Source organism: Protomyctophum bolini, assembly GCF_963924005.1.
Source record: "Protomyctophum bolini genome assembly, chromosome: 3".
In the NCBI taxonomy this organism is placed as follows: Eukaryota; Metazoa; Chordata; class Actinopteri; order Myctophiformes; family Myctophidae; genus Protomyctophum; species Protomyctophum bolini.
This window is the reverse complement of record NC_137864.1, coordinates 43702779-43715243: the sequence shown is the minus strand read 5'-3', so window position 1 is coordinate 43715243 and position 12465 is coordinate 43702779. Positions and strand designations below refer to the sequence as shown.

Genomic DNA, 12465 nt, shown 5'->3' with positions numbered 1-12465 from the left:
TTCGCTGTATTTGAGGAAACACTATGCATTGATTAGACTGAGGAAAGCTGAAAAATCGACATAGAAACACAGCTTTTTCAGAAAACTGGATGTAGAAGAATTTTTTTGAATCTGATCTAAGGTCAGAATGTGTTAGATTAGATGTCCCTGTTCTTGTCGGCTCGCCCATCTCGCTGCTGCTGTTGTACATTGTTGTACTTCACCCAGCAGCAGCCGGTATGGAAGATATGGTGTCATCAGTCATGGTTTCTGGTGTTTGTAATCTTGTTGTTTGTGTAATCTGTACAGTATGCACTATGCAGAGCACGGTCTGTCCTTCTGCTGGCAGCCAGATCTGCCTGTCGAGGCGCAGCGGCGTCTCTCGGTCACAAAGGCCGGCCCGTGCCCACTGGTCCTGGATCTGTGTGTAGTATGTCCGTAGTTTTGGATCCGGTGGTGTGTACTACTACTACCGTGGAACTCATCGTGATTCGTGCGCCATATCAAACCCATTCAGATTCTAAAAAATGTCTTCTACCTCCTGACAGTTTTCTGAAAAAGCTATGTTTCTATGTCAGTCATGTCTATGTCAGTCGATTTTTCAAAAATAGCAGACCTACAAGCTCATAGCGCGCCACTCGGTGGCACGCTATGAACTTGTAGATCTGCTATTTTTCAATAGCTAACACCAAAATGGGTTCCCGCCCCAAAATGGGTTAAGAACAAAATGCCCTCGATAAATCTTCAAATAGCAGGGGATGAGCAAGGGCAGCGAGAAAGTGGACCCCATAGACTTTATTTCCATCATTTGTGGTAATGTTGTGTGGTGTCTAATCATGTGAAGGAATGTGTGGCTATTGTCTTTCTTGAGGCAATTCACACGGTCAATTGACAATGGACTTGCCAATGAATACTAATTAAGTGCGCCAGGAACACTATTTCATTAGTAGGCTATTCAAACTGCGTGTCTAGGTTATACAATTCAATTCAAATTCGTCTAGATTCAGTCTACTGCTGACTCTTGCATTGAAGATGAGACCACGACTCCTGCTCCAGTCCAACGTTGTTGAGTTACAAACAGCGTGATTAACATTAGAAACAGTACAACGCATATTGTAATCGCCGCTTATCATTATCTCTGTGTATTCCTATTATATTGTATATATTTGTATTATGTTTTGGTGTATGTATTGTATTTTAAACCTATTGTTTGTGAGTGTGTGGCCCCTTAATTGATGTATTTGTATTGCTCTGGAGTGGATCTTCACATACAGCCTATTGGCTTATCAATTGATTGAATGACGACACCCAGTTGTGTTCCACCTATTTTTGAGGTTTTCAAGGCCATACCCATGTCACTTGAGAAAGCCCGGAGAGGCGAAACGTTGTATTCATAGGTTGAAATAAAAAAAGACGGGGAGCAGAATTATATCGTTTATATCATTTAGTCATATTTTTGGATCCAGCACCGTATTCTGAAACGGGGATGTGCATATCGTTTTCCTGCTTTACATAATCGTACACATGCTCTCACATATGTGTGGATGCATCATTTTATGATGTGTGGTTATTTTCCTTCAGTGACCACGCGTGTTTGCTGTGGTTGTGGGAGGGAGTAATTATAGTATGACCTAAAAAAAACAACTAGAACACACCACTGGTTTGGATCAGTCACACCGCTCAGGTATTCTGCCATTGTAGAGGTTACTCTGGTTTTTAGATTCGATCTCTCCAATGTGTCAGCCAGGTAGTTGCATTTATGTTTTCTTATTTGGTTTACTCCATTTGCGTCTGTCTGTCGGTCTGTCGCATCCGTTCTCTCTGTTGTCAGAGCCACACTCTTACAAACTGATTCATTTATCCTGGTGTTTCACATGACACACACACACACACACACACACACACACACACACACACACACCGCTCCCCTTGAGGCTACACATGCGTTCACTGAGTGTCTACTCAGTTTTAACTAAATGCAGTTCCAATGCATCCAAAGAGTGGAGTCCCCTTTGATGTCCCCATGCTAGACGTGCCAACAACACTGCTTCTTTGTACTGATCTCTCTCTCTCACTCTCTCTCTCTCTCTCGCTCTGACCCTGTTTCTGTCTCTCTCACGTGCGCGCCTGCTCACACACACGCACACCTCGGCCTGGCATTGACTGAATAGGCTGTTACCCCTGGAGAGACAGAGGTAGTTTCTGGTTGGCTGGTTCAGGGACACTCCTCCTGTCCCTGTGTCCCCCTGAGAGATGGACAGAGAGACGGACACAGAGAGAGAGAGAGAGCTGGACCAGAGTCACAGAGAGAGAGAGAGAGAGAGAGAGAGAGGACCAGAGTCGCAGAGAGAGTATCACGAACAGTGGTGTAATGGTGATTTTCTTTTTCAGTACCACGTCACGCCATGCGCACGCACGTGCACTTTTTGTGTAGAGGGGGGAAAAAGGAGGGGACCCAAGTACAAAACCCTGGGTGACCCCAGTCAAAGTTTGAAGTGGTTAAAGCATTTAGTATTTTACATTTTTTAATTCCACATCTTTGCAGTGACACATTGCATAATACATACATAGGCACATGGTATGGTACATGCATATAATTACCAGTAGGTGCGTTTCATGGTAGTCATTGCATGTTTGTTGATTTTTCTCTTAAATTAAAAAAATAAAACCCACCAGTATTCACCCTACTCCCAAGTACCCCCCCCCCCCCCAACCCATAGAAAGAAGAGTAACCGATAGAGGGAAAAAGAGAAGAAGAATTAAAAACAAATAAAATAAAAAAAGAGGAAAAGAGAGACAATATTCAATATTTATAAAACGTAACCATTTTCAACCTGACCTCCCTATTTTTTTAAGTGCTAATTAAAATAGCAGATCTACAAGCTTGCAATCCACCACATCATCTCTTTTCACCATCGTGTTGAAGAATAAAGTAGCTGAAATGTATTTCCGAGGACGGGGACATAAACAGACAAAATATGCAGATATTCTCGCTCTTCCTGCTGTGCTCTGACTTTGACAAAATTGCTGCAAAAAAAAAAAAAAAAAAAAAAGTAACTTCAGAGAGATTAATGTTTCCTCCCTTGACTCTTATCCCTGCAGGGACCATCCGTCCAGTTCGCAGGAGTTTCTATGACCCGGTGACGGCCCCGGGGCAAGGCTGGCAGTGGGAGTGGGAGAACGACGCTGGCTCCTGGACGCCGTACGACATGGAGGTGGCCATCGCCATCCAGAGTGCACACGAGCGCCAGCAGCCATGTCTGGACCTGGCTCCGCTGGGCTTCTGTTACCTCATCGACTTCCAGACCATGACACAGGTGTGTACTGTGTAGGGGTGTGGGCGTGTGCGGGGGTCCTCAAAGTGGGTTCTGGGGTCCTTGAGGGAGTTCCAGGGGGTCCCCAGCTAAATGATAGTTTGGAACCAAATGGACCCTTATGGTTCTGTAACTCGCTGTAACTCTGAGAGTGTACAAATGGAAGGTTCCATTCGTACACTCAAATGGGGGGGGGGGTCCGCAGGCTAATGAGTATCATTTTGGGGGTCCTTGACATGAAGAAGTTTGGGAACCACTGATATAATGTGTGTGTGTGTGTGTGTGTGTTCCCGTTCCCACAGGTGAACCGGCAGAGCCAGCGGTGCCGGAGGATCCAGAGGCGTGCCGACATGGCGTACCCGCTGGTGTCGGGACCGCTGCCGTTCCCAAAGGGAGGCGGCGGGGGTCTGACCGGAGCGCTGCTGGGGGTCGGGGTGTCGGGGGCCAGCGTGAGCAACGGGAACCTGGTCTACCCCAACGGGGGAGGAGGAGGGGGAGGGGGAGGAGGGGGACCCGCCACCCTGCTGGGCCAGCCCTGCGCCTGCCAGCAGTGCATGCTGGTCCTGAGCGTGAAGTCCGGCGCGGCGGGACCCGGCGGCGGCGTTCAGACTCTGGGCCGGCGCTCGCTGACCATGCAGCGGTCGTCCAGGAACTCTGCGGCGGCGGCTCAGGGCGCCAAAGCCCTGAGTCCGTCCCGCTCGGCCACGCTGGGCCGCGGGCTGCAGCTCAACTCCAACTCCAACGCCAACTACTCCCTGACGCTGCCGCACGGCCTGGCCATCTCCAGGAACAGCGCCTCGCCGCGGAGGAACGCCCAGCTGTTCGCCCAGTCGCTGGCCGCCCTGGCCTCGGGCACCGCCTCCCTCGGCCTGGCCGGCGGGGGCGGGGCCTCCGCTAGTAGGCCGCCGCCCCCGTCCCTCCCGCCGCCGCAGCCGCCGCCGCTGTCGTCGTCGTCCGCCCAGAACAACCCGCCGGGCGGCGACGCGGCGGTGCCCACGGCCACGCTGGTGTCGCCGGCGGCGGGCGTGACCACGCCCCCCTCCCCCGTGCCCTCGCCGTCTCCCGCGGTGATGAAGCCGCACCGCACGCCGTCGTCGGCCTCCTCGTCCTCCGCCGCCGCCGGGGGGGCGTCCTGCCACGCCCCCTTGCCCCAGCGCTCCAGCCTGGCGGGTCTGAGCAGGCCCGCGCTGCAGAGGATCGCCATGGCCCAGTCCAGAGCGCTCATCGCCTCAGGGTGAGTGGCACGCAGGCACGCACACACGCACACGCACACACGCACACACACACACGCACACGCGGACACACACACACACACACACACACACACGCGCACACGCACGCACACACACACGCACACACACACGCACACGCGGACACAGACACTCTGTGACCAGTGTGACGGAGAAGGGCCAGAAATATTTCTGCCATGTTTGATGGGTGCTAGCCCCTCCTATGCCCAGCTTTTTTTGTGTGTTTGTGTGTTTGTGTGTACCCCATAGCACAATGGCTGAGCACCCAATGGCGATGATTTGATTGGCTGAGTGAGCACCCCATAGCAATGATTTCAATGGCTGAGCAATGACACATATTGAGGATAAAAAGTGAGGGCAGAAAAGTGAAAAGACGCCAAAAAGTGATTGGCTGGAATGACATTTGTGATGATTTGATTGGCTGAGCACGTACTGTGATGTATGATAAGAGCGCCCCTCACTTCACACGAGTATGATTTAAATATTTCTACCACCCCACGCCCCCGTTGGAATATATATCTTGTCTGCAGCGTGCTGTGAGCTTGTAGATCTGTAGAATAGTAATGCCAAGGCTCGCTCAAGTGGTGTAGGGTTCTTAAAGAGAGAACCCAAAAGATCAGTCAAAACTATACCTCGTAGAATTCCAGTACTAGCCGTCATTGAAACTTGGACACGGTCTGCGTGTTTTGGTGGCTACAGTATGTGGACGGATTTCACCATAATACCATATCACTGCTGCCGGGCAGAAAGCTCCATATCTCCATATTTCATACTTTTTGGTAGAATGTCACACAAAAGGAGGACATAGCTGTAGATCTGCTATTTTAACCCATTCTGACCGGGCACCCATTTTGGTGTTAGCATCATGTTATGCTTTAGCTATTGAAAAATAGCAGATCTACAAGCTCATAGCGCGCCACCGAGTGGCGCGCTATGAGCTTGTAGGTCTGCTATTTTTGAAAAATCGAAGAGCGACTGACATTTTTAGAATCTGATCTCAGGTCAGAATGGGGTTAATCAGACCAGTGTGTGTCCGGTGCAAACCTCGTATGAATCTGATCTCAGGTCAGAATGGGTTAAAAGGGTTCTTTCCCCCCGGGGTGACGGCAGTGATATTCCACTGGCTGATGGTGATGGATTGATAGGTTATTCAGCAAGTAGAATATGAACAAACTACATAGATGGCGCATAACTGTCTGCAATAACTCATTTTGTATCGGTATCACTCACACGGAACAGCCACCGGTATCGAAGGGACAACGGGGTGTGTGAAAGCGTGCATATGTTAACGTGTGCTACTGGCTGCATTCACATTTGCACGTGTTTCTGCATGTGTTGTATTTGTATGTGAATGCCCCTTATACTGACTGTGTGTGTGCGTGTGCGTGTGCAAGTGTTTACCATAGTGTTCAACCTGTGTTAATAATAAAACTTTATTTGTATAGCACCTTTCATGACATGAAATGCAGCTCAAAGTGCTTTACAGAAAAATGGAGAATAAAAGAAAAGCAAGGCAACAACATTAAGAACAAGCAGTAATGCAATACAGTGAGGACATGAATAAAAAATAAAAGATCAATTAAAAGCAATGTTGTAGAAGTGGGTCTTGAGCTGAGCTTTAAAAATGTCTACAGAGGCTGCCTGACGAAGGTACAGTGGGAGCTTGTTCCATGCCGACGGCCTGTAGAAGCAAAAAGTGTTGTCAGAAGTCAGCTCTGTCCCTTTGACTGTCCTGCATCTGCAGAGGACGGAACAGAGAGAGAGAACAGAAATAGAGACAATAGAGAGAGAGCGTCTGACAGCCGGAGGGGGTGAGGACATGAGGTCCACAGGTCAGCAGTGACACCCTCCCCCCATATGTCCTTTACCCCTCCCTCTCCCTCCCTCTCCCTCCCTCTGTCTCTCATCTCTCTGTCTCTCTCTCTCTCTCTCTCTGTCTCTCGTCTCTCTGTCTCTCATCTCTCTGTCTCTGTCTCTCTGACGCTCTCTGACTCTCTGTCTCTCTCATCTCTCTGACTCCATCGTTCTGACTCTCTGTCTCTCTCATTTCTCTGACTTTCTGACTCCATCGTTCTGTCTCTCTCATCTCTCTGACTCCATCGTTCTGTCTCTCTCTGACTCTGTCTCTCTGTCTCTCTCATTTCTCTGACTCTCTCTGACTCCATCGTTCTGTCTCTCTCATCTCTCTGACTCCATCGTTCTGTCTCTCTCTGACTCTCTGTCTCTCTGTCTCTCTCATTTCTCTGACTCTCTCTGACTCCATCGTTCTTCCCAACCTCCCTACTTGTCTGCTTCTCTCTTGTTCGCTCTCTCACATCCTCTCCCTTCCCCCTCCATCTTGTATGGTCACTTTTTCTATTCCTCTCTCTCTCTCTCTCTCGCCTCCTTCCTTCCCTCCTTTCCTTTCCAGTCTCGTCTGAGTGGTCTGGGGGCCCCTTCTGAGGCCCCCATTGTTGGTCTCCACGGTAACCTTTGTCAGATCATTGAAGCCTGGTCTGCATTAGCAACACAATGCTCCTCCTCTCCTCTCCTCTCCTCTCCTCTCCTCTCCTCTCCTCTCCTCTCCTCTCCTCTCCTCTCCTCTCCTCTCCTCTCCTCTGGGATTCCAGCACATCACTTAAGACTTAACAGTATATGTCTGATAGAAGTCCTCCCGGTATATATGTGAACATGTTAAATGTCCTCAAATAGAAACTTTTTACCAAAATTATAACATTTTGCAAGTATCGGTCAAAACACTGTTTATCTTGTGGTCTAGAATCAACTGAGCCAACTGGGTGTCCAAATGGGTCTCTCTGTGGCATAATGCGTTTCAAACAGGGAAATCACTGGCCTCTAGGACTCTTTTTCAATTTGGGGTTGGCATTGTAAGCAGAACTCATTCGGTACTGCTCTAGTTCAGGTCAGGTAGGTTAGGGCAGGGCGAGGTGGGGGTGCGGCCGGGGACCACTGGGGGGGTGGCTGAGGGGGTAGATGGGAGACAATATCAGAGAGGGTCCAGTCAGCGTTGTTGATGCCTCCTGGGTTGTTGCTCTCACAGGCCATTTCAGATTCGGAGAACGACTGCCTGGCGTGTTCTTGGGGAGAGAGAGAGGGCTGGGTGGGTGGGTTGGGTGGGGGGTGTTTATAGTTGTGCTTGTGTGCACAGACGGCTTCCTAGACTCGGTGACTAGACGAGACAGCCCAAACGGGGGGAGGGAGGTAGGGTGTGGTTGGAGAGCAGGCACACAGAGAGGAGGGATGGAAGAAAAGAAAAGATAGACACACACAAAGGAACAAGTCAAAGATTGATCACACCGTAGTGCGAGAAACGAGGCCAGCGACACAGAGACACACACACACACACACACACACACACACACACACACACACACACACACACACACACACACACACACACACACACACACACACGCGCGGTTTGGTGTTTCAGTTTTGCCACTTGAGTGAACTACCGTTAAGTATATTATACTTTTTTACACACAATATACAACCCTGCTCCCTCTGTTCGTCAAAAAGATGCAGAACAGGGACCCTAGGATTCATGTGGTTAAAACATACACACATAGAACTACAACAGTTACACGGTAATGTCCGGAGTGTGATGGAATAACCGTTCCATCTCTCACATTGATCGGGAACCCCTTTTGGTGTTAGCATTATGTTGTGCTTTAGCTATTGGAAAAATAGCAGATCTACAAGCTCATAGCGCGCCACCGAGTGGCGCGCTACGAGCTTGTAGGTCTGCTATTTTTGAAAAAATCGAAGAACGACTGACATATAGAAACATAGCTTTTTCAGAAAACTGTCAGGATATAGAAGATTCTTTTTTAATCTGATCTCAGGTCAAAATGGGTTAAAGAGATCTGGTTCCTACTCCTAGTAATAATAATAATAATAATAATAATAAAACTTTATTTGCACCTTTCATGACATGAAATGCAGCTCAAAGTGCTTTACAGAGCAATGGAGGGAAAAAAGAAAAGCAAGGCAAAGACAAGCAGTAATGCAATACAGTGAGGACATGAATAACAAAAAATAACAGATCAATTAAAAGCAATGGTGTAGAAGTGGGTCTTGAGCTGTGCTTTAAAAATGTCTACAGAGGCTAGTATAAAGCAGTCAACAGGCAGGAAACACAAACACACAGAAAGTAAATATTGACCATGCTAACTGGGACTGCAGTGAAGAATGTGCGCTCTCTCTCTCTCTCTCTCTCTCTCTCTCTCTCTGTCTGTGTCTCGGGGGGAGTGTGAGAACTAGACGGCAGATAGCATGAAGGAAGTGGCAAACGGAGCGGTGCATGCCGGCTTCACACCGCCGTCGGGCATAGAGGCAGGAGAACACAAAAGGACCTGTGTGTCACGGAGCGCCAGGGGCCACCAGAGAGAGAGAGAGAGAGGGAGGAAAAACGCATGTGCATCCAGTGGCACACGATCTGTTTCCCCGATCACAGTTCTCCCCAAAGAGGGGGTGTTCTGAACACTGATAGGCAAGCGTGTGAGCCTTACACTGTAAGGCAAGTTTATTTGTTGTATATATAGCACATTTATATTTTAGGCTTTTGAGGCAATTTTTGAGTGGTGCAACCACTCCAAGGAACAATTTACAATTTAGGCATTTAGCAGACGCTCTTAATCCAGAGCGACTTACATTAAGCAAGAACAAAAAAGCATGGGAATACATCACATAAAAAACATTTATCATGAAACATGCGTAAGCTAAGAAAGTAACAGTGGAATATCTATATAATGAAACTATACATAAACTATACATATATACTACTATGCTATACATATGTACTATGACGTGCTATGACTACATACAATGCAATTATAGTGCTGTCTACATAACATGCTATAAGTCTGTATCAAATGCTATCTAAGTCTACAGAAATGCTATCTAAGGAACAGCAATGTCAGTGTTTGTTCACCTATGCCTGTGTTCACCTATGTGTCTCTGTTGGTTAATGAGCACCAGTATATGACTGGGTACCAGTAGGGGCGCTGTTGTGCGAGAAACAGAGAGGGATAGTGCTGCACTGTTGCCTGCTAATGAGAGAGAGAGAGAGAGAGGTGGGGGGGGGGATTTGCACCACTCAGTTCACACGGGTGTGATTTGTTTTATTAAGCCTTTACTTGACAGCGATAGTGGAGCGTACGTGAGACAGGAAATGTGGGCAGAGAGGTGGTGGGGAAATTACATTCAGCAAATTGCTCTGGTTGGCCAGGAATCGAACGGACTGGCTGATTAGAGCGCTGCGCCCATGTGGTATGCACCCGTCCCTAACCACTTGGCTGGAAGCTTGCCCTGTTTGTAATTAGAGAGCTAAAGAGCTGCTCCATTTTTAATCTCATTCAAGATGATGTCCAGAGATGGTGTATTACTCATTTTAAACTCGATCGGCACACTGAAAGATGTATCTGTTAAAAGTTAGAAATAAGTTAGAAGCAAGATACAAACATCCTTCACACTGTCTGTCCGTCTCTCTCTCTCTCCCTTGGGCAGGTGGCACACGGCCGCACCATCCCATAGCCTGAAGGTTCTGATTGGTTGCGACTCGCGAGACCTCATAATAGAATGATCGACAATGCCATTTCACTGCGACTTTATCCACTTAAATATCTCTTCTCGATGTGCGACAAATGGCGAAAATAGCCGATCTACAAGCGCACGATGCATCACAATGCAGCGGGTTTTGAGATCGTAGATTGCTATTTTATTTACAGTATATTGTTGAAATTCCTTCTTAGCAATCAAATAAACTGATGAGACATAACAGGACAATCACCCCACAAGGACTGACTGAGGAACGAGACTGATAAACAAACGCACATGACACACACATTAATTTACGAACGAGTTACAGCTGGGGCAGACAGGATAACTAGACTAAGGTAGCCTGGGCACCATTTAATTTAGGGTATATGATCCTGTCAACGTCATGTTGTAGTATTGTTTTGTAGTCGACAGGCAGGAACAACGGGGCGGCAACTTCCTCTTCCCTCAAACCGATTTTTCTCAATAAAAGCTACAGCCTACGAGATCCGGTTTGGAGAGCTCCCGACCGGATCATACAGACTTTTGAAACAGAGACCAGGCTTTCCTCCGAGGTGGTGGAAAGCCTGGTGAGGCGAGGTTAAGACTAAGGTAACACATAAAATGACATAAACTAGACCAGTGGTTCCCCGGGGACCCTCAGGGTTCCTTGAGGGGGTTCCAAATGGAACTCTTGAACGTACAAATGGAACCAAAGAGGAGCTTTATGGGTCTAATTTGTTTCCATTTTGAACAGTCTCCGGGTCTTTAAATCCAAGTCGTTTAAGAACCACTGACCTACTGTAGACGAGACAATGAAATGAGGCACAAACCCTGACACGTCACTCTCTCTCTCTCTGCTGTCTGGGGCACTCACTTTGTCTCAGGCCGCCTGGCTGGACGCCCGGCCGGCCCGTATGACGGATCGTAATCTTATGCGCATTATCAATGACATCCTGTTGAGTAGGCCTGGCATCTCATGAATAATAATGCGTAATGAGTGTGTCATCACACCAGTAAATGAAACGGGTTCCATGATTTAGTTCCAGAGACGCTCGAGGACAAGATGTAGCTTAAGACAATACACTCAACTTGAATTAATAAACCAGGGGAGCTGAGTTTTTCCTTACCATTGTGGCAGACTCCATTTCTTTCTCTTTGTACTGCCATTTTTGCAGCAGCGCCTGGGCTAGAGTGGATGTGCATTACTTCAAATGTTTGCGTCATATTAAGAGGTGGCTTTTTGCGCGTGTTATTTTTTGTTATCCTGAAATCCACTGGCTAACTGAAAAAAAGTTTGCCTTGTAAGTTGTAGTAAGCTACATAATCTTCTGTCACACTTTCTAGAAAACTTAATGTTTCCCCCCAATCAGTTCTGTTTCAGTCTTTAGTTTTTTCTTATTTATACATTCAACTCAATGCGTTCTGAGCCGGTACTGTGTCGTCGCATTGTCATGCTTTCAAGTTAGTTGTGGCCAGCCATTTTCTAAATCATTTAGAAAGTAAAGGATTTTAGAAAATGGCTGATTTACAAGCTTGCGACGTGTTGCAAGTTGCAACACGTTGTGCGCCTATAGATCTTCTATCAGATATTCTGAATTTGCATTTTTTGTTTTCAATCTTTCAGACATTTTAGGTGTGCCGCGTGCGTGCGTGTGTGTGTGTGTGTGTGTGTGTGTGTGTGTGAGTGCATGCACGTGCATGTGTTGTGGTGGAAGTTCCACTGTGCAAGGTCCTATATTTTATATCCGTAATCAAGTGTGAGGTGAAGTAATAAAAGTTGATCAAGGACTTGTCTTAGTGGATTTTTAATGGCTGAAACGGGAGAGAGATGTCAACAGGTCAAGTGTCTAGCAGCTCTTTCTGAGAGGGAGGTTTCCGTTGGTCTTAAGGGCTTATTACAGAAAGCCTCAAGCGACGTGCCAGACAACATGAGATATGACAGTACAGTACAGACTAGTATCCTGTTCTGCAGGAGTTGTAGCAGACATTAGATAACAGAGTTCCTGCGTGGACAATAAGTCGTCTTGCGGCTGTGTAACCTTGACAGATGGAATGTCATCGCAAAACAACCTGTCCACAATTGGACAAAGAAGTTTTGTCTGCACTGAGTAGCCTCGAAACCCAGGCTTTCATTTTCGTCTGCGGGGTTTTTTTTTTTTTTTTTAACCCTTTCTTTCCCCCCAAGGACCCCCGTAACTGAGTCTTTTTCATGTCAAGGACCCCCAAATTGACACTTGAGTGTCCACACGCCTGTTTTTAAGCCTCTGGCAGGGATTTTCAACCATTTTCAATTCAAGGACCCAATGCATTGGGCTACGGAGCCCCATTTGATGGCATTTATAATCTCTGGGACCCCAATGTATATTGTAAAATATAATAAT

The 12465-nt window shown here is 47.4% G+C and overlaps 1 protein-coding gene across 2 annotated transcripts in view; it reads left to right on the top strand.

Annotated features, from left to right (window-relative positions):
• LOC308311145 (E3 ubiquitin-protein ligase DTX4-like) overlaps positions 1 to 12465 on the top strand; it is a 48698-nt gene that overhangs the window by 19495 nt on the left and 16738 nt on the right. For both annotated transcript variants that reach the window (XM_080757704.1, XM_080757703.1), the window contains exons 3-4: positions 3082 to 3296; positions 3596 to 4527. In XM_080757704.1, the coding sequence (XP_080613830.1) occupies positions 3082 to 3296; positions 3596 to 4527 (1147 nt within the window). The remainder of the gene's footprint in view (positions 1 to 3081; positions 3297 to 3595; positions 4528 to 12465) is intronic.